Source organism: Cricetulus griseus, chromosome 5 (genome assembly GCF_003668045.3).
Source record: "Cricetulus griseus strain 17A/GY chromosome 5, alternate assembly CriGri-PICRH-1.0, whole genome shotgun sequence".
Taxonomy (NCBI): domain Eukaryota; kingdom Metazoa; phylum Chordata; class Mammalia; order Rodentia; family Cricetidae; genus Cricetulus; species Cricetulus griseus.
Window position 1 is genome coordinate 100,322,023 of NC_048598.1, and position 22,700 is coordinate 100,344,722.

At 55.1% G+C, this 22,700-nt stretch overlaps 2 protein-coding genes across 9 annotated transcripts; both read right to left on the bottom strand.

The window, feature by feature from the left end:
- Positions 1 to 623: 623 nt before the first annotated feature.
- On the bottom strand, positions 624 to 18,801 carry Mier2 (MIER family member 2). Of its 8 annotated transcripts, none has more exons than XM_035445566.1 (14): positions 18,698 to 18,801; positions 13,794 to 13,884; positions 13,097 to 13,239; positions 12,670 to 12,795; positions 12,143 to 12,254; positions 11,731 to 11,819; positions 11,296 to 11,365; positions 7,843 to 7,994; positions 7,465 to 7,546; positions 7,301 to 7,395; positions 3,179 to 3,303; positions 2,996 to 3,084; positions 2,050 to 2,491; positions 624 to 1,569 (listed from the first exon to the last, which is right to left on the bottom strand). In XM_035445566.1, exons 1-14 carry the CDS (start codon positions 18,704 to 18,706, stop codon positions 1,548 to 1,550), a joined length of 1,647 nt encoding a protein of 548 aa, XP_035301457.1. In that variant the 5' UTR covers positions 18,707 to 18,801; the 3' UTR covers positions 624 to 1,547. The 8 variants fall into 8 exon arrangements, with proteins under 8 accessions (XP_035301457.1, XP_027275272.1, XP_027275270.1 ...); XM_027419471.2 differs by having other exon boundaries at positions 12,137 to 12,254; XM_027419469.2 differs by having other exon boundaries at positions 12,137 to 12,260.
- On the bottom strand, positions 18,767 to 20,118 carry LOC113836184 (mucin-1-like). The gene is made up of 3 exons (XM_027419555.1): positions 20,023 to 20,118; positions 18,920 to 19,610; positions 18,767 to 18,828 (listed from the first exon to the last, which is right to left on the bottom strand). The coding sequence occupies exons 1-3, from the start codon at positions 20,116 to 20,118 to the stop codon at positions 18,767 to 18,769; spliced, it is 849 nt and encodes a 282-aa protein (XP_027275356.1).
- Positions 20,119 to 22,700: the final 2,582 nt, after the last annotated feature.

Consider the following 22,700-nt stretch of genomic DNA (forward strand, 5'->3'; position numbering starts at 1 on the left):
ACACATAAAATAATATACAGTAACTACTACATAATATAAAGAGACAGCAAATACAAGGAGAGTTTTAGCAGAAAAATTAAAAATGATTCATGACTGGACAGGATATCTCAGCATCAGGTTAACAGGGGCCATCTGACAGAGGGGTGGATGGGAACAGACCCACTGGCCATACAGACGCCAAGCTTCCACAACAGGAGATTCTCAAATGCCACGCTTCCTTCCTCTGCCTTGGGCCCCACTGTTTGGGTCCAGTTGCCCTGTCCCTGCCCAGTCTGTCTGCTGTGCCCAAGGAAGTGATGCCAGGTTCAAGTTTCCAATGGTGACCACACACAGAATACCCTCCCCAACCTACTGTCCCAGCAAACACTGGTCTCTGCCTTAAGTGTCTGCTCTGCCACCAGCTCCAGGCAAAGTCGACTGGAACTCCATGTTTGAGCTTTCTCGGCCTCTTCCAGGCTTCCTGTATTGTGTGTCATGGAGCCCTGTGGCCCTGTGTGATCTAGTATCCTCATGCCTCTCAGCTGCACTCTACTGTGCAGTCATACTCTTGCCCAGGGTCCCCAACGGGGTGACAAGGGCAATGTAGGTTCCCCAGCTCCTGCCAAGCCACCATGAGACACCCCGGGCTTCAAATCAATTTAATAAATAAAATAGCATTGGGCAAAGGCAGTCTCGCATCACAGTGTCCTCGGTGGGGCGAGGGACAGTCGAGTCCAGCCACAGAGGCTCACACAGCACCACTCTGCCAACACCGGGCGGAGCTGCCTGCCCAGAGACCCCACTCCGAATTGTAAACACCAACATAAATAAAACGAGGGAGGCCAAGGACAAGACGGACCCAGCCATCCTGCTAGGAGCCTCCAAAGAAATGAGACCCTCAGAACAGGGGCGTGGCAGGGTGGTGCTTCCAGAGCTGTACCCCAAGATGCCCCAAGGGGAGGGGCAGGAAGGGAATGGACCACCTGCTCCTCACCCACCAGGCTGCTGAAGCCCCACCTCGGTGCAGGGTGGGGGTGCGGGCAGGAGGCAGTTGGGGTATAAAGTGCGGCTTTTCCTGAAGTGGAGACGGTGAGGGCCGAGAAAGGGTGGCCACAGGGCGAGGTATATGGCTCTGTGCCCCAAGGTCCCACGCAAAGCAGAGGCTGGGGGCCACAAGCCCGCTGCGGTGGGGAAAGAGCTGGCCTGTGGAGGGTGCCCGGGCAGAGGCTGCTGGTGCGGGATGAGTCCTGCCCAAAGTCCCAGGCAGCACTGCCTGCCCAGCCTCTGCTGGCTGAGGGACAATGGCTGGCTCCATGTTGGGATGGGCCCTCTCCAAGCCCAGCTGCCAGGTTGGCTCGGCGGCACAGAAGCAGCCTGGGGCTGTGGCGGTGCTGGATGCTGAGGTCTGGGGTCTGTGTGGCCCTGGCCACTTCACTGAGTCCCATCATGATCTGAAGCAGAGGAGGCACCACACAGGCCTGCGTGGGAGAGGTCAGGAAGACTGACAGGCAGGCCTGGCAGTGCTGCCGTGTCCATTCTGAGCACTCACGCCCACAGATGACCGGGGGTCAACAGGTCATCACGTTGCACCTAGGGGAAACCATAAGAAAGGGTCAGTGGCCAAGGAACCCAGGCCTCACCAATCCCCACCCACTGCCACCCAAAATGCAGCTCTGTCACTGCCTGGACAGGCTGGTGCAGAGTGGAGAGCAGCATGGCACCTGCACCCACTTGCAGCTTTGTGTGCAATGAACATATTGCTGAGCTGAAAACTAAGGAAGCCAGAGGAGGTACAAACATCTCAGGGCCTCCTGGTCCCAGTGGCTTTCCAGAGTGTTGGCGCAAGCCTCCAGGACCTCCTCACACTTGGCATTTTGTGTCTGCAAAGCCAGCGCTTGTGTGTGCTGCTGCTGAGTTCTTCCAGCCCAGCCAGTGCTGCAGTGGCCTCTGAACCTTGGCTGCACCTGGGGAGTCACTTCCCTGGGCGCTTGCTTTGAGGAAGGGGTCCCTAGAGGCAGCTTGGCCCTGGGCACCGACCAGCCTGTGGAAGGTGCTAAGGGTGACACTCACTGTGACAAAGGCTCTGAACGCAATGTGGAGGCTGGGCATGTGGGGTGGCCAGTCAGGAAGGGATTCACATCCCCAATGCCAATGAGTCCAAATTCAGTGACCGACAAGGCCACCTGTGCCGGGGCCATGGGCTCTGCAGTGTCCTCGCTCAGATCCACAGGGCTGGACACAAGAGGCAGCTCCTCAGGTAGGGCAAGGTCCACAGCCAGCCTGGGGCTGGTGCCCGGCTCTGGAGCAGGAGTGGCGGCTGCAGGAGCAGCAGCAACCACAGGTGAGAGGTCAGCCGGGGAGGCCAGGCTGCTGGGCTGCTGTAGTGAGGCCACAGCAGGGGGCTCATTCAGCTGCTCGAAGGGATGTGGTCCTGGCTCCGAGGACAGGAGATGATCCGAGCCTGCTCCAGGCTGATCAAGTCCACCAGCTGCAACATCCACACTAGGCTGCTCTGAAGGGAGAACAGGAGGAGCGGCATGAGCAGAGGCTAGGCCCCCATAGCCCCACGTTCCTCTCTACGGTCTCATTTATGTGGGGCCTCCTTAGCCAGCTATGCCAGTGGGCTCAGCCACGGAAACTATGAAGTCAGGAGCGGGCCATGTCCACAGCTTTGTAAACAGGCATCAGAGGACCCAGAGACGAAACACCAGAACTCTGCTGGGAAGTGTGAACACTGGACGGTTCTACAAACCCACAAGCACCACACAGCACAACTACAAGGCACAACCTCGTAGACTCAGTGCCAGAACACTGAAACGAGACCTCTGCTGACAAACAGACTTGGAAAGCGGGAGTCCTTACTCATGTCTCCCGGTGTGAATGTGTTTTTGTCCCCTCCCAGTCACAGGGTTGGCGGGGGCAGGACCAAGCTGGCCCACTGCTCAGTGTGGAGACTGCGTGGTGCAAGCTTTGGGTTCCCTGTTCTCACCCACAGTCCCACCTCATGTGAACTCACCCATGGGCACCCCTGCTTCAGACTCCTGCTCAGGGCGCAACCGGGCAGGACCATCAGAGTCAAGGCCATCCAGGTCCTGCTCAGCATCCCTGTGAAGAAAGGGCTGTGAGGAGAAAGCCAGGGAAGCAGGAAGGGACACCCCACCACACCCACCCTGGCCAGATGGCTAATATGAGCACGCACGTGGTTCCAGAGGAGACGAACTTCCTCCGGCCCAGCCGCGTCTGCTGGGCAAAGTAGTCGTACCGCTCAGATTTCTTCCACAGGTAGTAATACTCCACACACTCGCCCACCGACCGTGTGCGCACCTGTATGGACCACAGGCATGCTTTTGGCCTCACTGCACAGTTGCAAGCCACAGGGTTGCAGGCAGGAAAGGCTTCCCAGAGGGACCCATGAGACATCACCTACTGCCCAGTCCCCACCAGCGCTCTATCGACTAGCCTGCAGCCTTCTCTCCCTGACCCTCAGATCCATGAGCAGCAAGCTAAGCACAGAACAGTGCAGACAACGGTACAAGTCCAGGATACTGGCCCATGGGAGCCAGTTGCTAATATGAACATGGGCTTGGAGCCACCCTGAAGACAAAGCTGAGGACATGCACTGCAGTGAGGCCCAGTGCTGCCCATCCACACTGTCAAGCCCCAGGAGACACACCTCATGCACGTTCACAAGGTTGTTTCTGGGGTTTCCATGAGGAAAGCCCAAGCTGCATATGGCTGGGGTCCTGGATGAACCAAAAAGGTAAAAGACTGTCAACTGGGAGAGAATTCAATGTGACCAGCCACCTCACGTTCCCATCGCCATGGTGGACTGCACCTTCAAATCTCGACCAATAACAGACGTCCTCAAGATGTTTGTGGCTAAAGGCTTGGTCACAACAACAAGTAAGTGACTAATACAGAAAACTAGTACTGAGGTGACATTGGCTGAACAGACCCGACCACATGGTCCACAAGTGCCACTGAGTGGAGGGACCTGACCTGTGGTCAACACGTGCCTCTGGGTGGAGGGACCAGACCATGTGGGAGGAACGTGAAAGAGTTTAGAACTAGCTGGGAGACGGTGACGCTCGCCTTTTATCCCAACACTCGAGAGGCAGAAGCAGGTGGATCTCTGTGAGTTCGAGACCAGCCTTGTCTACAAGAGCGAGTTCCAGGACAGCCTCCAAAGCCACAGAGAAACCTGTGGGGGGAGGTGCGGAGGGGGGGAGAAAACAAGAGTTTAGAACTATGAGCTAGAAGCTCTAGGCTCTAGCTCCCAGCAGAGCTTCTCGGCCATGCTGGTGGGAATTCAGAAGGGCAGAGAGTGAAGAGAGATGTACAGTGGAAGCCACAAGCTTCCCAAAGGGAAGCCTGAGACCATCCGTGCTACAATTTGGCAAAAAGTCTAGCTTCCTCCTGTCTGGTTGCTGAACACTGAAGTGGGGCTGAACTCAAAAGTAACAGACACAGCTGGGCAGTGGCGCACTCCTTTAATCCCAGAAGTCAGGAGACAGAGGCAGGCAGATCTCTGAGTTGGAGGCCAGCCTGGTCTCCAGAGTGAGTTCCAGTATAGCCAGGGATATGGAGAGAAACCCCGTCTCAAAAAGAAAAAAGGAGGTAAAAAGGTAACAGGCATAGCTACTCCATGGAAGAAATTTCAAGATAGGACAGCACACTCACTGCGCACTATCAAGACGGGACAACAGCAGCTGCAGCCCACGCTCACTGCTCACTGCACACTGCGCTCGGTCAGATCAATAGTAAGAGAGAACAGAGAGAACACAACATGAGATTCAGTGGAAAAACGGACCTCAAGCAAGATCTCAGCTACTGATCCAGCTTCAAGCACGAGTCCCTATGCCCTGCAATGGGAGAGTGGAGTAGAGCAGAAACCAGCACTGAAGACCCTGGCTGTGAAAACCCAAATTCACTTGAAAAAAGAACACCACACTGAGGTCACTGAAGGGACCCCTTCCTCAAAGCAAGCGCCCAGGGAAGTGACTCCCCAGGTGCAGCCAAGGTTCAGAGGCCACTGCAGCACTGGCTGGGCTGGAAGAACTCAGCAGCAGCACACACAAGCACTGGCTTTGCAGACACAAAATGCCAAGTGTGAGGAGGTCCTGGAGGCTTGCGCCAACACTCTGGAAAGCCACTGGGACCAGGAGGCCCTGAGATGTCATTGTGTAAAGCTGGGAAGGCAAAGCCCCACTTCCAGTGAAGATGCCAGGATGCTGGAGGCACCTGAACCACAGGACATTTGCCAGAAAAAAACTGCAGGCAGAGTAGAGCTGGCCCCAAGAGGCTACATGCGCCACGGTAACAGGGGAAGTGGCAGGGCTCAGGCCACTGGAGCCCAGACTGTGAGCAGGACACAGAGCTGCATGTGGGTGCAGCCACGCCGAGCCCTAGCAGGGCTTCCGACTGTCTTCCATTGCTATGAAGAAAGAACAGCAATGTCCATCGAGCAGCACTGCACACAAGTATGGGCTTACAGGTTTGCTTTGGTTTTTTGTTTGTTTGTTTTCAAGGCAGGGTTTCTCTGTGTAACAGTCCTGGCTGTCCTGGAACTCTCTCTCTCTGTAGACCAGGCTGGCCTCAAACTCAGAGATCTGCCTGTTTCTGCTTCCCAAGTGCTGGGATTAAAGACATGTGTCATGCTCGGCTACTTACTCATGTGTTTGAGTATTTACCTGCATGTATGTTTATGCACCATATATGTGCCTGGTATACCTGAAGTCAGAGAAGGTGTCAGATCTCTTGGAACTGAAGCTATAGTCATTGTAAGGCACCACAAGGTGCTAGAAATCAAATGGGGTGCTCTTCAAGGACAGCCAGTGCTCTTACCACTGAGCCACCTCTCCAGCCTGTAACTTATATGTAGACTTTGAAGGTCACAGCTGAAAGACTACATCAAGTCTCAGAAGACAGTGACATCTGACTTATGAACTATGCAGGGACAGGACAGGAAGCTGGAAGAATTCCCAGCAGGAGCCCTCCAGGAGCAGGGAAGGAATGTGATGAGTGAAAGTGAACTCCGGTGTCATTATGAGAGACAGACTGCGAGAGTGAATCTTGTCAACCTAACGGGATTTGCAGTCACCTAAGAGACACTCATAGCTTGGCTTGTCGAGGAGTCTCCAGAGAGATGTAACTGGTTATAGAGGACACACCCTGAATGTAGAAGGCACCATGTGATAATTAGGGATCCTGAGTGAACAGAAAGGTAAAAATCAAAAAATGAGCAGACAACGTATTCAGGCCACCGCAGCTGGGGACTGAACATAATCCTTCTTTGTCATGAGAAGCTACCTTTCAAACTGGGCCCAACACGGGCATTTCCTTAAAGCCCTTCCACTCCAGTATTTCATCACAGCGGAGGGAAGCAGTCACAGGGAAGTGACAGACAGGACACAGATGCAGTGACAAGGAAGTGATGGACAGGACATGGGTTCAGATACCAGGCCTCACCTGTGCTACACCTGGCAGACCATCATCCCATGGCCACCATGCATCCATAATCCCACAGATGTGTCAAGCTAAAACCTAGGACACTCCTACTTTGATGTCCCCAGCAGTGTCCTACCAACATCCACAGGGGCCCTCCCACCTGACTTCTGACTCACAGCCCCACCCCTGCCCAGGACACAGCACTTCACAGAGACCCAGTATCTGGACACACCTGCTGCCCAGAGAGCCGGCCTGGCAGGCCCCAGGAGAGACCCCAGGCTTCACAGGCTCCTCATGCCTCTCTGCATCCTAGACAACAGGCACAGTCTGTCACCAGAGGAGTTCAACAAGGTTGTGCCAAGCCCCTGGATAGCAGATGCACTCCTGCTTTGACAGTTCAGGGCTGAGCACTGCCTCTGGCCAGCTCTAGGCAATCAGACCAAGCAATAGCCCTGTGACACCCCAAGCCCAGAACCCCTGTATCACCACTCACTAAAGATGACACCAACACCTCCCAGGTGAACAGGTTCCCAGGGTACAAGGCCAGATCAAGGCTGGGCTACCAGCACTACAACCAGCAGGGGCAAAGGCAGGTACAGAGAGCTGTATGACATGTCAACCCAGAGCAGGGCCTGTGGCACTGAAGCAAGGCAGACACCCACGAGGCACTCAGTGACCCAGGCATCATGCTCCAGTGTGGAGCACTGAGCCAGCAAGCACCACAGAAGACCCAAAGGTGAAGGGGGGGAGGGTGAAAAGGAGCCAACTTAGGCAAGGGAGCCTCATTCTTTGGGGTGAGAAAGGGCCGAGTGAATGTGGCCAAGACCAGGGGGAGCCTTCGACAGGACGGATCTGGCAGGAGGGCCTCACCCACCTTGTTAGCCTGGATCAGGTGGAAGTTCTTCCCATGAACACGGAAGCCATGTTCAAAGTTCCTGCACTCCTCCTCGCTCCAGGCGCAGAGTCCGTCTGCAAAGAGTGGGGTGCTCAGACAGCTCAGGGGCAGAGAGAGGAGGGGAGCCCAGGATTGCAGCTCACCTCGGATCACCTTTACATTGAACCTCAGCCTGCGCAGGGCCTCCTCCACGTTGAAATTACACTTCACCAGCTCGTACAGCGCCTGGGGCAGAGCAGGGTTTACATTTCTCACCAGTCTACCAGAGCCCGCACAGAGGACACCACACCCCATGCTGCACCCGCACCACGGCCCCAGAGCCACGTGCTGCACCCGCACCAGGGCTCCCAGAATTCCAGTGGTGCTGGCACCTTGGCCAACAGCCATCAGGGTGCCTGCACTGTCACACCAGGAGTGACATGGAACGCTGTCACCACTGCCCCTCACAAGTGGATTCAATGTGCCATCCCACAGCCAACTGCCTTACCACTCCCTGGCTGTGCCCCATGTGTGCCCCCTACCTGTTCACTGTCTTTAACCACCTCGCCCTCTGGAATCTGGGGGCCGGCCATCTCCTGCCACCTCCGCTTCACTGCCCTGTACAAGAACTCCTCCACCTCCCGCTCTGGGAGCACGCTGGGGCTCCACAGCAGCTGGTCTTCATTTTCATAAACTGTGGGGAGAGGCGGAGAGTCAGGTGTGGAAAGGCCGCTCACACCGGGGCAGGCACCTCAGCACTTCCCAGTGGGTGGAACCAACTCCTGGCTCATGCAGCTCCGTGTCACATGGACCCAAGTGCTATGAGCACTGAGGGAAAAGTTAGAGGGCAGTGGGGGGGGGGGCAACAAAGTTGGGGTGTGAAGCCAGCAAACTGAACCCACCAGCAGATTTCAAGTGGTTCTGAAGAGGCTATGAGTACTTCCCCTCAGGGTGTCACAAACAATCCCAGAGGCAGTGTCACTCAAGTGTGCCCATCTGCAGACAGAGCTTCAGCACACAGCAAACACGGCAGAAACAAAGGAGAGAGAGAGCAGTGGTGCTCGCCTATGATCCTAACATGTTGTGTGTGTTGTGTTGGCCAGTCTCCACACAATGTTCCAGACCAGCCTGAACTACAACAGAACCTGTCTCAAAAAGGGGGAATGAAACAAATAAGAAAAACAAACAAACAAACAAACAAAACACAAAACACACAGACTGAAGTCTATAAACTCAGTCAAATCTCCATGTGTTCAAGGCCAGCCTACTCTACATAGGGAGTTCCAGGCCAGCCTAGGTTACAAAGAGAAACCTTGTTTCAAAAAATAAAACAAGTAAAGCCAAAAGTGAACCACAGCCCAGGCAACTTCATTGAAGAAACAACATATGCTTCATGGGACATGCTCAGTCTTCCCCAATCTGAAAAAGAGGCAACTTCAACACTTCCACAGGACAGCTTAACATTGGTGTTAACACTTGACAAGAGACAAAAGTTTGACTGCAAGCCACCACCTGTGAGCACATACAAGCCCGTGAAAGGCAGCCTGGGGGGAATCTCTCCAGGCAACTCGGGAGCAGGCGGTGGCTGCAGACATGGGCAGCGGTCACCTGCTGCTGCCCAGCAGAGCTGGCCTCTCCAGACCCTCAGTGTTCACCTGCCTCTCAATCCATCCTTCAGGCATGCTTCCATTTAGTGCCTGGCCATGGTGTGGTTGGGAACCCGTGGCTGAGCGTGTGGCTGAGATTCACTATGCAGGGTCCCCCTCAAACGCAGACCAGTGTGTCTGCACTTATAGGAGCCAAGTTGGGGAAAAAGGTCCCTAGGATATGTCTCATACTGCTTCCTGAACACCATGAGGCAACCCCCTCTGTCACACACTCCCCATGCCATATTCTTTTGTGTGGGCACATGGGGCCCAACAACCAAGGATCGACCCTCTGGAACTTTGAGCCAAAATATACTTTTTGTGTATGTGTGCACACGTGCGCGTGGGGGCTGGGGTGAGGTCTGAAATGAACCCTTCCGCTGTGACTTCCACACATCTGTCATAGCAGCAGCAACTAAGCAACTACTGTACGGTTGATCTGATTACCCTACCCTCCAACACTGTTCCACTGGTCTCCATGAGACATACAGTGGCCTGCGTGGATGACACCCACTCCAGCTCCACAAACAAAAAGTGCCAAGGACAGCATAGGGCACAACAGTTGATGAGAAGGAAGAGCCTAGCCTCCCTGCCACCGCACACACATGTGCTGAGTGCCCCAAAAGCAGACCAAGTGTTGTCTGCAGCCTAGAGAGCATAGTGGCCAGACCATGGGCCGCAATGGGGACAATCCATCATGTCAGGGCTGCTCCAGAATGTAGGCTGGCCCAACAACTGTGAACCTGGCCAACTGCCCTTCACCACACTGGCCCGATCCAGAGCACACACCGGACACCCAACAACACAACTTAGGTCAGCAGCTAGACAGAGGGGCTCTTCATCTGTTGAGGCTTCGGCCCTGAGCACTGACTCTGAGCATGGCACAAGTGAGGACAGGTTCCATGCCACATTGAAGGACCCACAAGTACAAAGATGGGATAGCCTAGCCAGTAATGGCGCTTGCTGCCAAGCCGGACAATCTTGAGTCTGAGCCGTGGAACCCACATGATAGGACAATCCTACAGGTTATCCTTGGACCCCACGTGTGCCTGAGTATTCGTGCACACACACCCACAAAATGTAAATACAACGTGTATATAAAAATGTAAACAAAGGCCTTTAATCCCAGCACTTGGGAGGCAGAGGCAGGTGGATTTCAGTGAGTTCAAGGCCAACCTGGTCTACAAAACAAGTTCCAGACAGCCAGGGCTGTTACACAGTGAAGCAAAACAAAACAAAAAAAAAGTAAAGAAGCTAATTTTTCCCAGTGAATGACATAAAATATACACAACAACCCACAAAGCACTGGACACATATTGTACAAAAGGACAGAGACTGAGGCCATCCTAATGGGGGGGGGGGGTGTGAGCAGGGGCTACAGAACAGAAGCAACCCAGGTTGTGTCCAAAAAATGCAAATAACTCCTACAATCCCAAAGGGCGCCATCAGCACACAGGGGAATGCTCCATCCACCATCCACCTGGGGACAGTGTGACACCAACCAGGCAATGAATGCGCAGCTAAGGAACACTGGACATGCGGGGGCAGCACACACACCCTGCGCAGGCAGCACACAGAGGTGGTGCCCAGAGCAAGGCCACAGGGAGGCACTGCCACCAGAGGACCATGGAAGAACCTAAATGACACAGAAGGCTGGGTGCACACCAGGTCCGGGCTCAAGGACACAGTGAGGTATGCATAGGTGCTGTGTTGGGTAAGTGTCTCTTATGCCCCACCCTGAGTACCCCTGTACCTTCGGGCACACCTTGCACAGCCCACATCGAAGCAGTCACCCTCTACAGGGTCTCTGACCTCGGCTGCTGGGCAGAGCAAGGAGTGCTCTATCAGTGGTCCTGGCCCTGAGGGCTTGGGGCAAGAAGTCCAGACAGGAAGTGACCTCCCAGGTCAAGGGACAATTAGGGGACATGGGAGCAGCAAGTATATAGGCCCAAAGAAGATACTAGACCCGTTCAGGGAGGGAATGGTGCTGCTGGCAGTGCTGGTACAGACAGGGCGGTGGGAACCACGGACTGGGCCAGGGATGGTACTTGGTACTATGGTACTGCTAACGATGGTCTATTCCACCACAGACAGCAATCAGAAGCTTGCTAAGAAGGTGCTACCTAAGCCGGGCAGTGGCGCACACCTTTAATCCCAGCACTCGGGAGGCAGAGGCAGGCGGATCTCTTTGAGTTCGAGACCAGCCTGGTTTACAAGAGCGAGTGCCAGGACAGCCTCCAAAGCCACAGAGAAACCCTGTCTCGGAAAAAAAAAAAAAAAAAAAAAAGAAGGTGCTACCTATTCCCAGAGCCCCTGGACAGGACCCACAAGGCCTCCTGAACAACTTACTCTTGTCACAATGCCGGTTCAAGTGCAGGATATTGAGGTCAGCTTGGAACTGGGGCCCCACCATGATCTCCTGCAGAAGCAAGAGCCGGGAACAGGGTCAGGGTCAGGAATTGAATGGTAGACATGAAGCTGGAACCCCACGGGCACCATGGGCTCCAGAGGCTGCCGCCCAGAGCTGTGGGTCTGCCTGCCCGTTTCCACTTCTGCACTCTGGTGGGTGAGACAGAACACCCCACTGCCTGACCCTGCAAACCCCTGCAGAGTGCTGGGTCACCTCACTGACAGTCAGTCATCCTCAGAGCAGAAGTACAAACCAGGTTCAGGTACTTAGTGGGTCCTACCCACCCTGAAGTCACAGAGCCATCCCGCCTCTCAGAGAGGCTCAGAGCCTGTGGGGTGCCAGAGGCACAAGGTGTAAATCACACAGCTCCATACCTTCTTGCACTTGTTGGCAGGAAGCGCGTCCTCCTCAGTGTCGGAGGAGGCTGACGAGCCTGGGACGTTATCACCAGCCAAGAACCGAGCTGTAGAGAGAGAGGCAGTGAGGGGCACCCACCAGGTTACGGCTGGCCCTTCCAGGGGCCTCAATGCAGCCCGTCTGGCAGCCCCTACCCTGCACCATGTCTACCCAACCCAGCTGCCAGAAGCTAACAGAGGCTGGCAGGCCTGAAGAGCACCTATGGTAGCCTGAAGCCACCATCCCTGAAGTGCTAGGCACAGACCCACTCCTGTCTCACTCAATCCAAACCCACAGTATGGCAGCTCACAGGACCCCAGCCTCACCCAGGGCCACTATAGCATCTCCCCTACAAAGCCCTGGGCCCAGGCCTATGTGACCTACACCCACTCTGATTATGAAAGAGGTCCGAGGCCTCATGGGAGGTGACAGATGGAGTGAGGTCATCAGCTGAGGACTGCGTCTCTTCCTCCTCTTCCCCAGAAAGCAAGTCCTTGGCAATCTGCTCCTTTGAACAGGACAGTAAACACAGTGTGGCAATTACTTCACCTAAACCTAACAGCAACATAAAAGGCCAAGCCTGTTGGGCGAAGGGGATGCAGACAGCTGGCTGAAGCCATCGTCTGTGTTGGATAGAGGTGCAGACTCCACATGCCCTCTGGGGCTCCGACTCCTTTCCCAGCCACAGTTCCTCAGGATGGCATCCATCACCTGGACCAGAATGGCTGTCAGCCCAACCCCAGGACAGAGTCACTGTGGTTGTACCAGTGAGGACACAGCAGGAGAGCAACCCCAAGCAACTGTCACACTTGCTGACCCAGTAGCCCCCCAATCCTGGGCCTGGCATCCCTTCTGCTCACCTCCCACTCAGGGCAGCCAGTCACCTTCCTGAGGCCGTTTCAGGGAGTCCCACTCACCTTGTCCAAGGTCATGTCCGGCAGAGTTGGGGCTGTGTCTCCACCCTCGCTCTCCTGCTCAGAGATGGGGTCTGATGACTCGTACCCATACAGTGCAAGCAGCTCATCCAGGGGCATGTCACTGCTCTAGGAAGGAGTACAGGATCCATCAGGGGAGTGAAGCCTAGGGCTGCGCCTGAGTCCCACTGACCCCTCGCTGACCCCTCGACACTCCTTAACAAATCTCCATGGGGCAGTACGCATGCATCAGGACCACCACAGAGATTAGCAGTACAGGGACACAGCAGACTCGGGCACCGGCCAAGGCTTTGGGGAGCAGAGCAGGCTCTGAGGCCAGGCCAGGCCAGCACATATGCAAACCACATGTGCATGGGCCACATGGAGACCCATGGGAGCAAGTGGACACAGACTGGTGAAATCACCATACCTGGGCAATGAAGTCCTTGTCCAGCTCCTCCTCCGGCTTGTCAGGGCACCGTGGGGCCTCGGCACAGCCCTCTCGGAGGCTATAGTTCTGTGACAGGAGCTCGGCAAGATTAAACTGATGGTCTGCAGAGCCCATGGATACCACTGTGGAAGAGTTCAACAGGTAGACAGAGTGTGGGGACTGAGTAGGGGTAGGTCTGGAGGGCCCAGAGACTGGAAGGGCACTGGGGCTAGAAGAGGGACGGCATCAATCAGGTGACAGCATAAGGCAATGGAGGGGTCCCAGGTCCCGCCATGGCCACAGCCACACACACAGGGCCACACAGGCAACACTACACAAGTCACTGTAGGAGTGCAGAGTACCACACTCTGCTATCTGCAGGGCCACACCTATGTGATGTTTATGGTGGCAGAAATCTGCATCACTTCACGCTCATGGGCCCACAGCAGATGACCAGCAGACCACTAAAGACCTTAAAGCCACCAGGCATGCAGCCACCTCAAGGAGAGCCCTCCCTCCTTGGCTGTTCTCTGTTAGCTAGCCACTGTCCCATAGCGCCAATGAAAAGGAGTGCCCTGACCACTGTGCACACCTCCACCTGGTGGGGGACGCTGAGCCTCCCTTGACTCTCACCCATGCCTGTTCAGTCAGGCTGAGCAAGAGTTCTGTCTGGGGCAGAAGCGGGTGAGGATAGTACCTGCCGTGGTCTGCAAGCTGGGCTCCCGAGGGCACAGGCTATGTGCAAGGCAGGAGGTCACTCGAGGACTCTGCCTCTCCAGCGAGGAGGCCTGTAAGGAAAGAAAGGCGGCACTGCTCAGGAGCCCACACCCACCAGCAGACCTCACACAGCTACTGGAGCTCTGGCGAGAGCCCAGCCACTAGGTACCCTTGAAGACTGCAGAGGAAGCAGCCTGGGGACTGTCCTATCACAGCTCCAGTGTGGAGGGACCTTGAAGACATGGGACTTGGTGAAAGATACAGACACAGAAGGATACACTTGTAACACTCTTGACAAAGCAGGGAGAGGAACTGGACTCAAGGGTCTGGGTCACTGGGGAGAACATGACTCTAGCAATGAAAACAGTGGCTACACAGGTCCCACTGTACTGAGAAGAGTTGACTACAATGTAAGGGGCAGCAAACTGAAGCCGTGTCTGCAAAACCAGGACCAAGAGACGTCAGGGCTCGTCCCCAATACCTGTCCACTTCCCCACTCCAGCAACACCAGCCAAGGTTCCAGTGGCACTGCAAGAGAATGAAACGAAGGGACAGAGAACAGACACCTCTTTCAGCTAGTGACACTGAGGTAGTCCAGCAGGGCTGAACACCATCTTGGTCCCACACCAGCAATGGATATCCCCTAAATTAAGAAAAACAACCCCACTCACAGCGGCCAGGATGTATACAGCACATGCTCCCTAAGAACACAGCCATAGAGACAGAGATGAGCGACATGAGAGAAAGGGTGACCACGCTCCTGGCCAAGGTCCCCATATTGGAAGACGGAGATCCTCTGAAGTGACCTAGACAGCCACCCAAATTGCAGAAACTGATAAGCCAATTCCAAACAGCACACACAGAAACTCAAGGGTCTCAAAAGAGCCACAAACATCCTGAAATCAGGAACACTGATTTCAGAAATGCTACAAACCATAGACATCTCAGCAGAGTAGTGTGAGCCTACAGATAAGCCCAGGTCTGAGACACACAACTGGGAATCTCAGAGACAAACTCCCCGATGGCCTAGATGCACAAGTCCAATATATGTAACCCAACAGACTGACATGTGACAGGACTCACAGGATGGGGAGAAACACTGGAAAGTCAAGCACACATCTGGAAAGCGGTGTGTGTGTGTAGAGACTGCTTAGTGAGCGAAGATAAATCAGCAGTCCAGCCTGCAAATGTCTCAGACCTTGAGCCCATCTCTCCAAAGACACACACACTCTGCAGAGAGGCCATGCTCCTACCACAACAGAACATGCAGCACCAGGAGCGCTTGGTGCTGTCCCCAAAGTCACAGCACCTCTATTCCAGGAGAAGGAAGCACACAGAAGCACCACTCACCTCAGTTAGAAGTGGGAGGGCCATGTCTACCCGCTGAAGAATAGACAAGCAAAAATAAACACCAGAGAACCACACAGCCACCAACAAGAACGAGGCTTTCATACATGCCACCAAAACAAGGGGAGACCTCGCCAGACACTGCAAAGAAAAGGCCACACAGTGTAGGGGGCACCACCAGGGGTGAAGCCAGAGACAGGACATGGGTTTGTACTGGATGAGTGCTGGGAAGGGGACAGAGTGACTGCTCATGGGGATAGGGCTTCCTTTAGAGGTAAGAGAATGGTTTCAAATTGTGTTGGCAGTTACACAACTCCAAAAATACCAAAAGCCACTGAACTACACACACTAAAAGGGAGACAGACAGGGTGCACCTCAGCAAGCTGCTGCCCATAATAATCATAGGAGGGGTAGGAGTAATAATAAATAATGTGGGGCAGGAGAGATGGCTCAGTGTTAAGAGAGAGCACCGGGGCACAAGCCGGGCGGTGGTGTCACACGCCTTTAATCCCAGCACTCGGGACGCAGAGGCAGGAGGATCTCTGAGAGTTCGAGACCAGCCTGGTCGACAGAGCAAGTGCCAGGATAGGCTCCAAAGCCACAGAGAAACCCTTTCTTAAAAAAAAAAAAAAAAAAAAAAAAAGCACTGGGGTACAATTCCCAGCACCCACAAGGCAACTCCAGCTCCAGGAGATGCTGCACCCTCTTCTGGCAAAACACTCAATACACAAGAAATAAAGATGCATCTTTTTTTCCCCCACCCAAAAGCTAGAATGCTAAAGAAAGTTTAAAACTTAGAATACCGTAGCTCTAGGTCCTCAGAGAACCTCAGTGGTGAAGCATTCATCCCTCGAGAAGATGAAACAAGCAAACTACAGCCCAGAGACATCAAGATACTTATTTAGCAAGGACTCCAGAAGCCCCTCCCCTCAGCCAGGCCCATCTACTCTGAAGCACTATCGAAATACAGCACCCTGCCATGCAGCAAAGGGGTGGTGGGAGGCGCGGGGTGCATCCCCCTGGGAAGAGGTGCCAGTAAGCCCCCAAGGTTCAGGAGTGACCATAGCCCAACTAGCTTTTGAGGTGCCCCCACTTGGAGGCAGAGAGCTGAGGAAGATGAGGAGGCAGGTCCACCTGGGACAGCCGCAGGGCCTGGAGGCAAGGAAGAAACATGGCATTCGGGCAGGCTGTCAAGCATCTTACACTCTGTAACTGGTGTGGTGTGGCGAAGCGTCCTAACCTTGGAACACAGGCTACCAGACCCACCGGCCAATGTGAAGGCACTGGGAGGCTGCCCTAGTGTCCTTGGAACCATGCCCAGGGACTGTCCCTTTGTCCCTACAATCAGGAGCCCTAACTAAGAGGGGGGACACCAAAGGGCACCACAGTTGCACAACTGGCCAGCAACAGTCCCACAGCTTCTTTATCCAGACAGAATGAGAAGACCCTCCTGCTTTAGGCCAGGGGTCAACCTAAATAGGGGCTCAGGCAGAAAGGCTCTGAGAACACAACAGTGGTAGATGCAGCCAACTGAGAAACCACACAGCCTGCTCCTTGCCAACCTGGCCAAGTCCATCTCCAGGTGATCCTCAAAGTCCCCAAGACTGACTGACCAAGGCATACATATAAACATGGTCACTGGAAAACCAGCACATCACTTTAATGACACTTTAAAGGGTGGGTTCCAAGACCCTATTTCCCCACATCAGGAAAGACAAAGGCCAGCCCTCAGATCTCTGTGGCAGGAGGGAGGTTAGCCTTAAGATGATCCAGGTGACAACAGGACAAACACATTAGAGGCTGATTCCCAAGGAAGAGGCCAGAGGCAAGTGGGCCCCCAGCAAGGTCTCTGAGAACAGAGGATGCAGTGGGTTGGCATGGACACCATCACCCTGACTTGTCAGAAGCAGGGACACAGTGCCGGCAGCCCCTCACAGGCAGGTTTCCCAGTAAGATGCAGGGGACGCAGCTCTGGAGGCTGGGTCCCAGCATTCCATCTAGCATCTTTTGAACGACGGTCGCCATGAGAAAGCCCAAGTCCTGCAAAGACCTCATGTATGTGTGACAGCTGACATCCCCACGGGGGAGGAGCCTCAGCATTAACTCCAAGCCCAGCCAGTTACCTACAAATGGCAAGCCACAAGAGTCCCAGTGAACCACAAGAAGTATGAGAGGCCAGAACAAACGAATACTTAAAGAGCAAGACTCAAGAGAAAGGACCCACATCCACACCCAGGCAAGGGTCCCTGTGCCCCTGGTGCCCCAGCCTCACCCTTCCACTGTAGCAGCAGCTAGGCCATCCTGAGAGACGGGTTCAGCCTGTCTCCACCCACATGGAGCTAGAACATGGGACAACAAATTGATGGGGGCTCAACCAAGACAGAGGAATGAAGAAAACAAGGTGGAGGCTGGGAAGCTGGGGTCAGAGACGGGACAACTGGCAGGCAGCTCCATGGGAATTCAGAGAACTAGAAAGAAACCCAGGGGGTAGGTGGTCTCATGAGGACCACAGTGGGTAGGCACAGTGAAAAGATGTAGCGAGACCAGCCACCTGTGAGACACACGCTAACCAAGCAGCTGACAACCAAGGACTGCAAGATGCCCACTTTCAAGAGTTAAAAATATATGAACCCCGCCACAGGAGCAGAAGACACATCAGGATCCCACCGACCCTCTCAGCTACGGGAAGATACTACCCGGCTCCCTCAGAGAGGAAACTGAGGCCGGCACCTTCTGAATCCTAGACTCCAGGACAGGATGTAGGCACAGTCTGGGAAGTCTCCACCCAAGCCACCCAGGGCAGAGCAGCCTCCCCGGAGCCCAGGAGCCACCACTCAGCCACCATGCCCGAAAGCATGCCCGTCTTGTTTCATTAGGAGCCCGAAAGAGCCCTCCGGATCGAGCAGCCAGGAAGACACCACGGGGCCCCCGGAGCACGGCCCTGTGGCCCACGCGCGGGCCTGTTGCTACCCCAGCGGCCCCACTCGCGCACCGTGCTGAGTTCCAGTCCCGCAGTGGCGGGTTCGCGGCGCCTCGGTGAGGGCTGGTCCCGGGGCTCAGGGGCCGCACTCCGCGGTGCAGGTGAGCGCGGGGCTGAGCCCAGCAGCCCAGCAGCCCCGCGCCCGCGGGGAGGCCCGCGCCCGAGCTCCCACAGCCAGACCAACTCCACGCGCGAAACTTTCCGCTCGCAGAGCGCCGCGGACTCCGCGCCGTGCTCACCCCAGCACGCCGGGCTGCAGTCCCTGCGTCGCCGTCCCGGCCGCCAGCGCCGCCTGCCCGCCCACCCCGTCCACGGCGCCCTCCGCCGCGCGGCCCCGGGTCTCGGCCAGGCACCCGGCCGCCCGCGCCTCGCGCCCCTCCCCCCCGCCCGCGCATGCGCACCGTAGCTGAGATGGGGGGCGGGAGCGCCCACGGGGCTCCCGCTCCGGCCCGGGGCTGGTAGGGAGGCTCGGAGCGCTCGGGGTGGGAGAGCACGGGCCGGACCAGGTCTACCCAGGGCGGCGTGTGGGAGGGGCCGCTGCCCAGCCGCTCACTCACCTCCGCCATGGCCGAGCGTGCGCGCGGGAGGCGGCGGCCGCGAGGGTCCCCGGATGCGGTGCCGCGCGCTTATTGGCGGAGGCGCCGGGAGGCGGGGTGGGGCGGGACGCAGGAGGCACGTAGTAGGTGTGCTGGGGCGGAGCGGAGGTATATAGCCTCAGCCCTGTATGTCCCGCCCTGGCATCAGCCAAAGGGCTGATTCCTGTGTGCATGCCCAGCTACCAGGCGGGAACTGTCCACAGATGAGGGAGATGGAGCAGAGGTGAGGGACATGGCGCAGAGGTGAGGGACTTGGCGCAGAGGTGAGGGACATGGAGCAGAGGTGAGGGACATGGCGCAGAGGTGAGGGAGATGGCGCAGAGGTGAGGGACATGGCGCAGAGGTGAGGGACTTGGCGCAGAGGTGAGGGACATGGCGCAGAGGTGAGGGACATGGCGAAGAGGTGAGGGAGATGGCGCAGAGGTGAGAGAGATGGCGCAGAGGTGAGGGACATGGCGCAGAGGCGCAGAGGTGAGGGACATGGCGCAGAGGCGCAGAGGTGAGGGACATGGCGCAGAGGTGAGGGACATGGCGCAGAGGTGAGGGACCTGGTGCAGAGGTGAGGGACCTGGTGCAGAGGTGAGGGAGATGGCGCAGAGATGAGGGAGATGGCGCAGAGGTGAGGGACATGGCGCGGAGGTGAGGGACCTGGCGCGGAGGTGAGGGACCTGGTGCAGAGGTGAGGGAGATGGCGCAGAGGTGAGGGAGATGGCGCAGAGGTGAGGGAGATGGCGCAGAGGTGAGGGACCTGGCGCGGAGGTGAGGGACCTGGCACGGAGGTGAGGGACCTGGCGCGGAGGTGAGGGACCTGGTGCGGAGGTGAGGGAGATGGCGCAGAGGTGAGGGAGAGGTGCAGAGGTGAGGGGGCGTTGATCTAGAAGTGACAGGTGACATGGAACGGTCCACAAGGAAGATGTTCCACAGGTGGCGGGCCAGTCTACCGATGGGGGTTAGGGGTTGGAATGAGTGGATGGTCTGGAGGTGAGGGCTGTGGTCCAGAGGTGATGGGGAATGGACAAGAGGTGAGAGGGGATAGTCCAGAGATGAAGGATACAGCCACAGGTGGGTGGTGGAGGGGGTGGAACATGGTCCTGAAGTGAGGGGAAATGGTCTAGGGATGAGAGGGGGTGCTGCTGAGGTGAGGGATACAGGCCAGGAGGTAGCGAGCAGGAGCACATGGGAGCCTCAGGAACAGACCTGATGTCAGGTGGGGCAGTCAGAATGGGAGACACTTGGAGACACACCTGGGTTTGCAGAGGCACAGACCTCTGGTCTACACAAGTCACCTGATGAGCCTTCCCATTGTGCCAGAAGCAACTGAGCTGGGGGATGAAGGCACCACTGGGGTGCTGGTAGCCTGTGCCCTGCCCCTGCGTCGCCATCCTGGACTGTCCCTGTGCCGACCCAAGACAGAAGGTCTCCTGCCTCTGAGCCACATCTGATGGGCCCCGTGATCGAAATTCCTCAGGAAAAGAAAAAAAAAAAGTTGGTAGGCTCATTCATTCCATGAACTAAATAAATGCTGAATCCAGAAGTACAGTGAGGCTTTGAGACACTTCAGCAGGCACAAGATGAAGCTGAGGAGAAAGGCTGAGTCAGCCTATTGAGTTGTGACAAGGATCACTAGAGAAAGCCAGGCATGGTAGCTCACAATTTTAACTCCAATGCCTGGGAGACTGAGGTGTGAGGCCAGCATGGGCTATGGAGTGAGACGCTGCCTCAAAAACAAAATTAAATCTGGGTACAGTGATGCATGCCCTTAATCCTAGCACTCACAAGTCAGAGACAGGCAGATCTCTGTGAGTTCAAGGCCAGCCTGGTCTGCATAGCGAGTTCCAGACCAGCCAGGGCTTCGGAGAGACACCCTATATCAAAACAGACAAACCTGGGAGCTGGAGAAATGGCTCAGGAGTTATGAGCACTGGCTGCTTTTCCAAAGGTCTTGAGTTCAATTCCCAACAATTACAGTGTGGGTAACAACCATCTGTAATGAGATCTGATACCCTCTTCTGGCTTGCAGAGATACATGCTGGCAGAACACTGTATACATAATAAATAAAAAAGACTTTAACAAAGAAACAAATGAAGAGCAAGACCCTTCAAATGGGGACTTCCTTCCCCATGGACTCGTGGAGAATGAGGTACCCTTTTGGCCAGGTGGACACTGCACCTCCTCAGGTGATGCATCTCTTATCCAGGCCAGAGTGTAGAAACTGTTGACATGGACTCCAGACCAAGCCTTAAAAGGAACATTCTGTTAAACAGTAGGGTCTGTTCTTCAGAACTGCCAGTGCTGGAAGAGAGAGATGTAGAAGTCTTCCAGTTCCATCAACAGCATGCAACACTTCATATTTAGTGGGCCAGCAGGAAAGGGAAGTGCCACATAGGATCCCAGACGGGACCGGAGTCCAGATGTAAAGGATCGTATCAGTGTTGAGTTTCCAGAAATTGATATGGATCTGCAAGAGAATATTCTTGTTTGAAAATTCAGTGAAAAGCCAGGTATGGAGAACACCTATGGGTCCAGGTGTGGGGTACAAGCTCACACCTGGAATCCCATTGTTGACTAGGCTGAGAGGCAGGAGGGTTGCAGTAAGATCAAGGCCAGCCTGGGCTACAGAGTGACTTCACTGTGAATATAGACTGAAACATTGCCCAGAGGGGCCGGGAGCAGCTCAGCAGCCCCTTGCCACTCTTACAGAGGACCCAAGTTCCATCCCTAGTACCTGCATAGCAACTCACAACTACCTGTAACTCCAGATCCAATGAGTCCAATGTCCCCTTCTGGCTTCCAAGGGTACCTGCAGGAATGTGGTACACATACATGCATTCAAACATATACACAGAAAATAAAAAAAATAAATCTGAAAAAAATAGGATGGAGAGATGCAGAGGACACAGGGTTGTTTCCCAGACACACATGGCAGGTCCCAACCATCTGTAACACTGTGACTTTGTCACCATGGCTCAGTCTTCCCTCCACACAGTCCCACTGTCTTCACCTTTTGGCCCAGTAGCAAGCAAACTTTTCCCAGTAAGTAGCCAACAAGCATCTGTTCACCCTTAGGGTTCCTACAACAGACTGAGGTGTGATTCCCCAAAGCCAAACTAGGCAAACGAGTGAGTTTATTGGATTTACAAAGAGTTGTACCTGGCCTAAAGCAGTTGGGCCACCCAGGAATGGATGATAATCCCCCATAGCTGTGTAGACGGGGGTTCCCCTTTCAGTCACCTCTCCACTCTCTGTGAACTCTGTCATCTCCTGAGGCCATGAGCAGAGCGGAACTGCGCTCAGCTGGGAGGGTGGTATAGGAAGGAATGGCAGGCAGATCAGGGCTAATGACAGTCCTCAGCTCTTTCTGTGAGGGAGCATCAGTAGGATGTCTTACAGGTAGTTGGGACTGCCCTGTTATGCTCAGAAGGACAGCATTCCGCAACACCCAGGCTGGTCCCAATGGTGACCTCGGTATCTTCCTGCCCATGTCTCAAAGTCCATTATGTCATAATATGGCTTGAGTCATTCTCAAAGATTTTAAATAGCAGCCTGAAGGACTACCTTGATGTGTCAGCACTGCTCCAACAGAATACCACAGCCAAGATGGAAGAAGATGTGCACATCTTTGCTGCTCAGGAGTGAGGCAGGAGAATCACTTGAGCCTAAGAGTTAGAGGACAATGTGGCAGTGTAGCAAGACATCTTAGTTACTTTTAAATTGCCATGACAAAACACCATGACCATGGCAACTTGCAGAAGAAAGCATTTAAATTGGGGCTTATAGTTCAGAGGGCGAGTTCTTGCCCATCATGGCAGGGAGGCAACAGGCATAGGGCTGGAGCAGTAACTAGGAACTTAACGTCCAAAACCACAAAACCAAGGAGGGGGGAGGGGGGAGGGACAGTACTACTAGGAATAGTGTGCATGTCTGAAACCTCCAAACTAGTGACATACCTCCTCCAACAAGGCC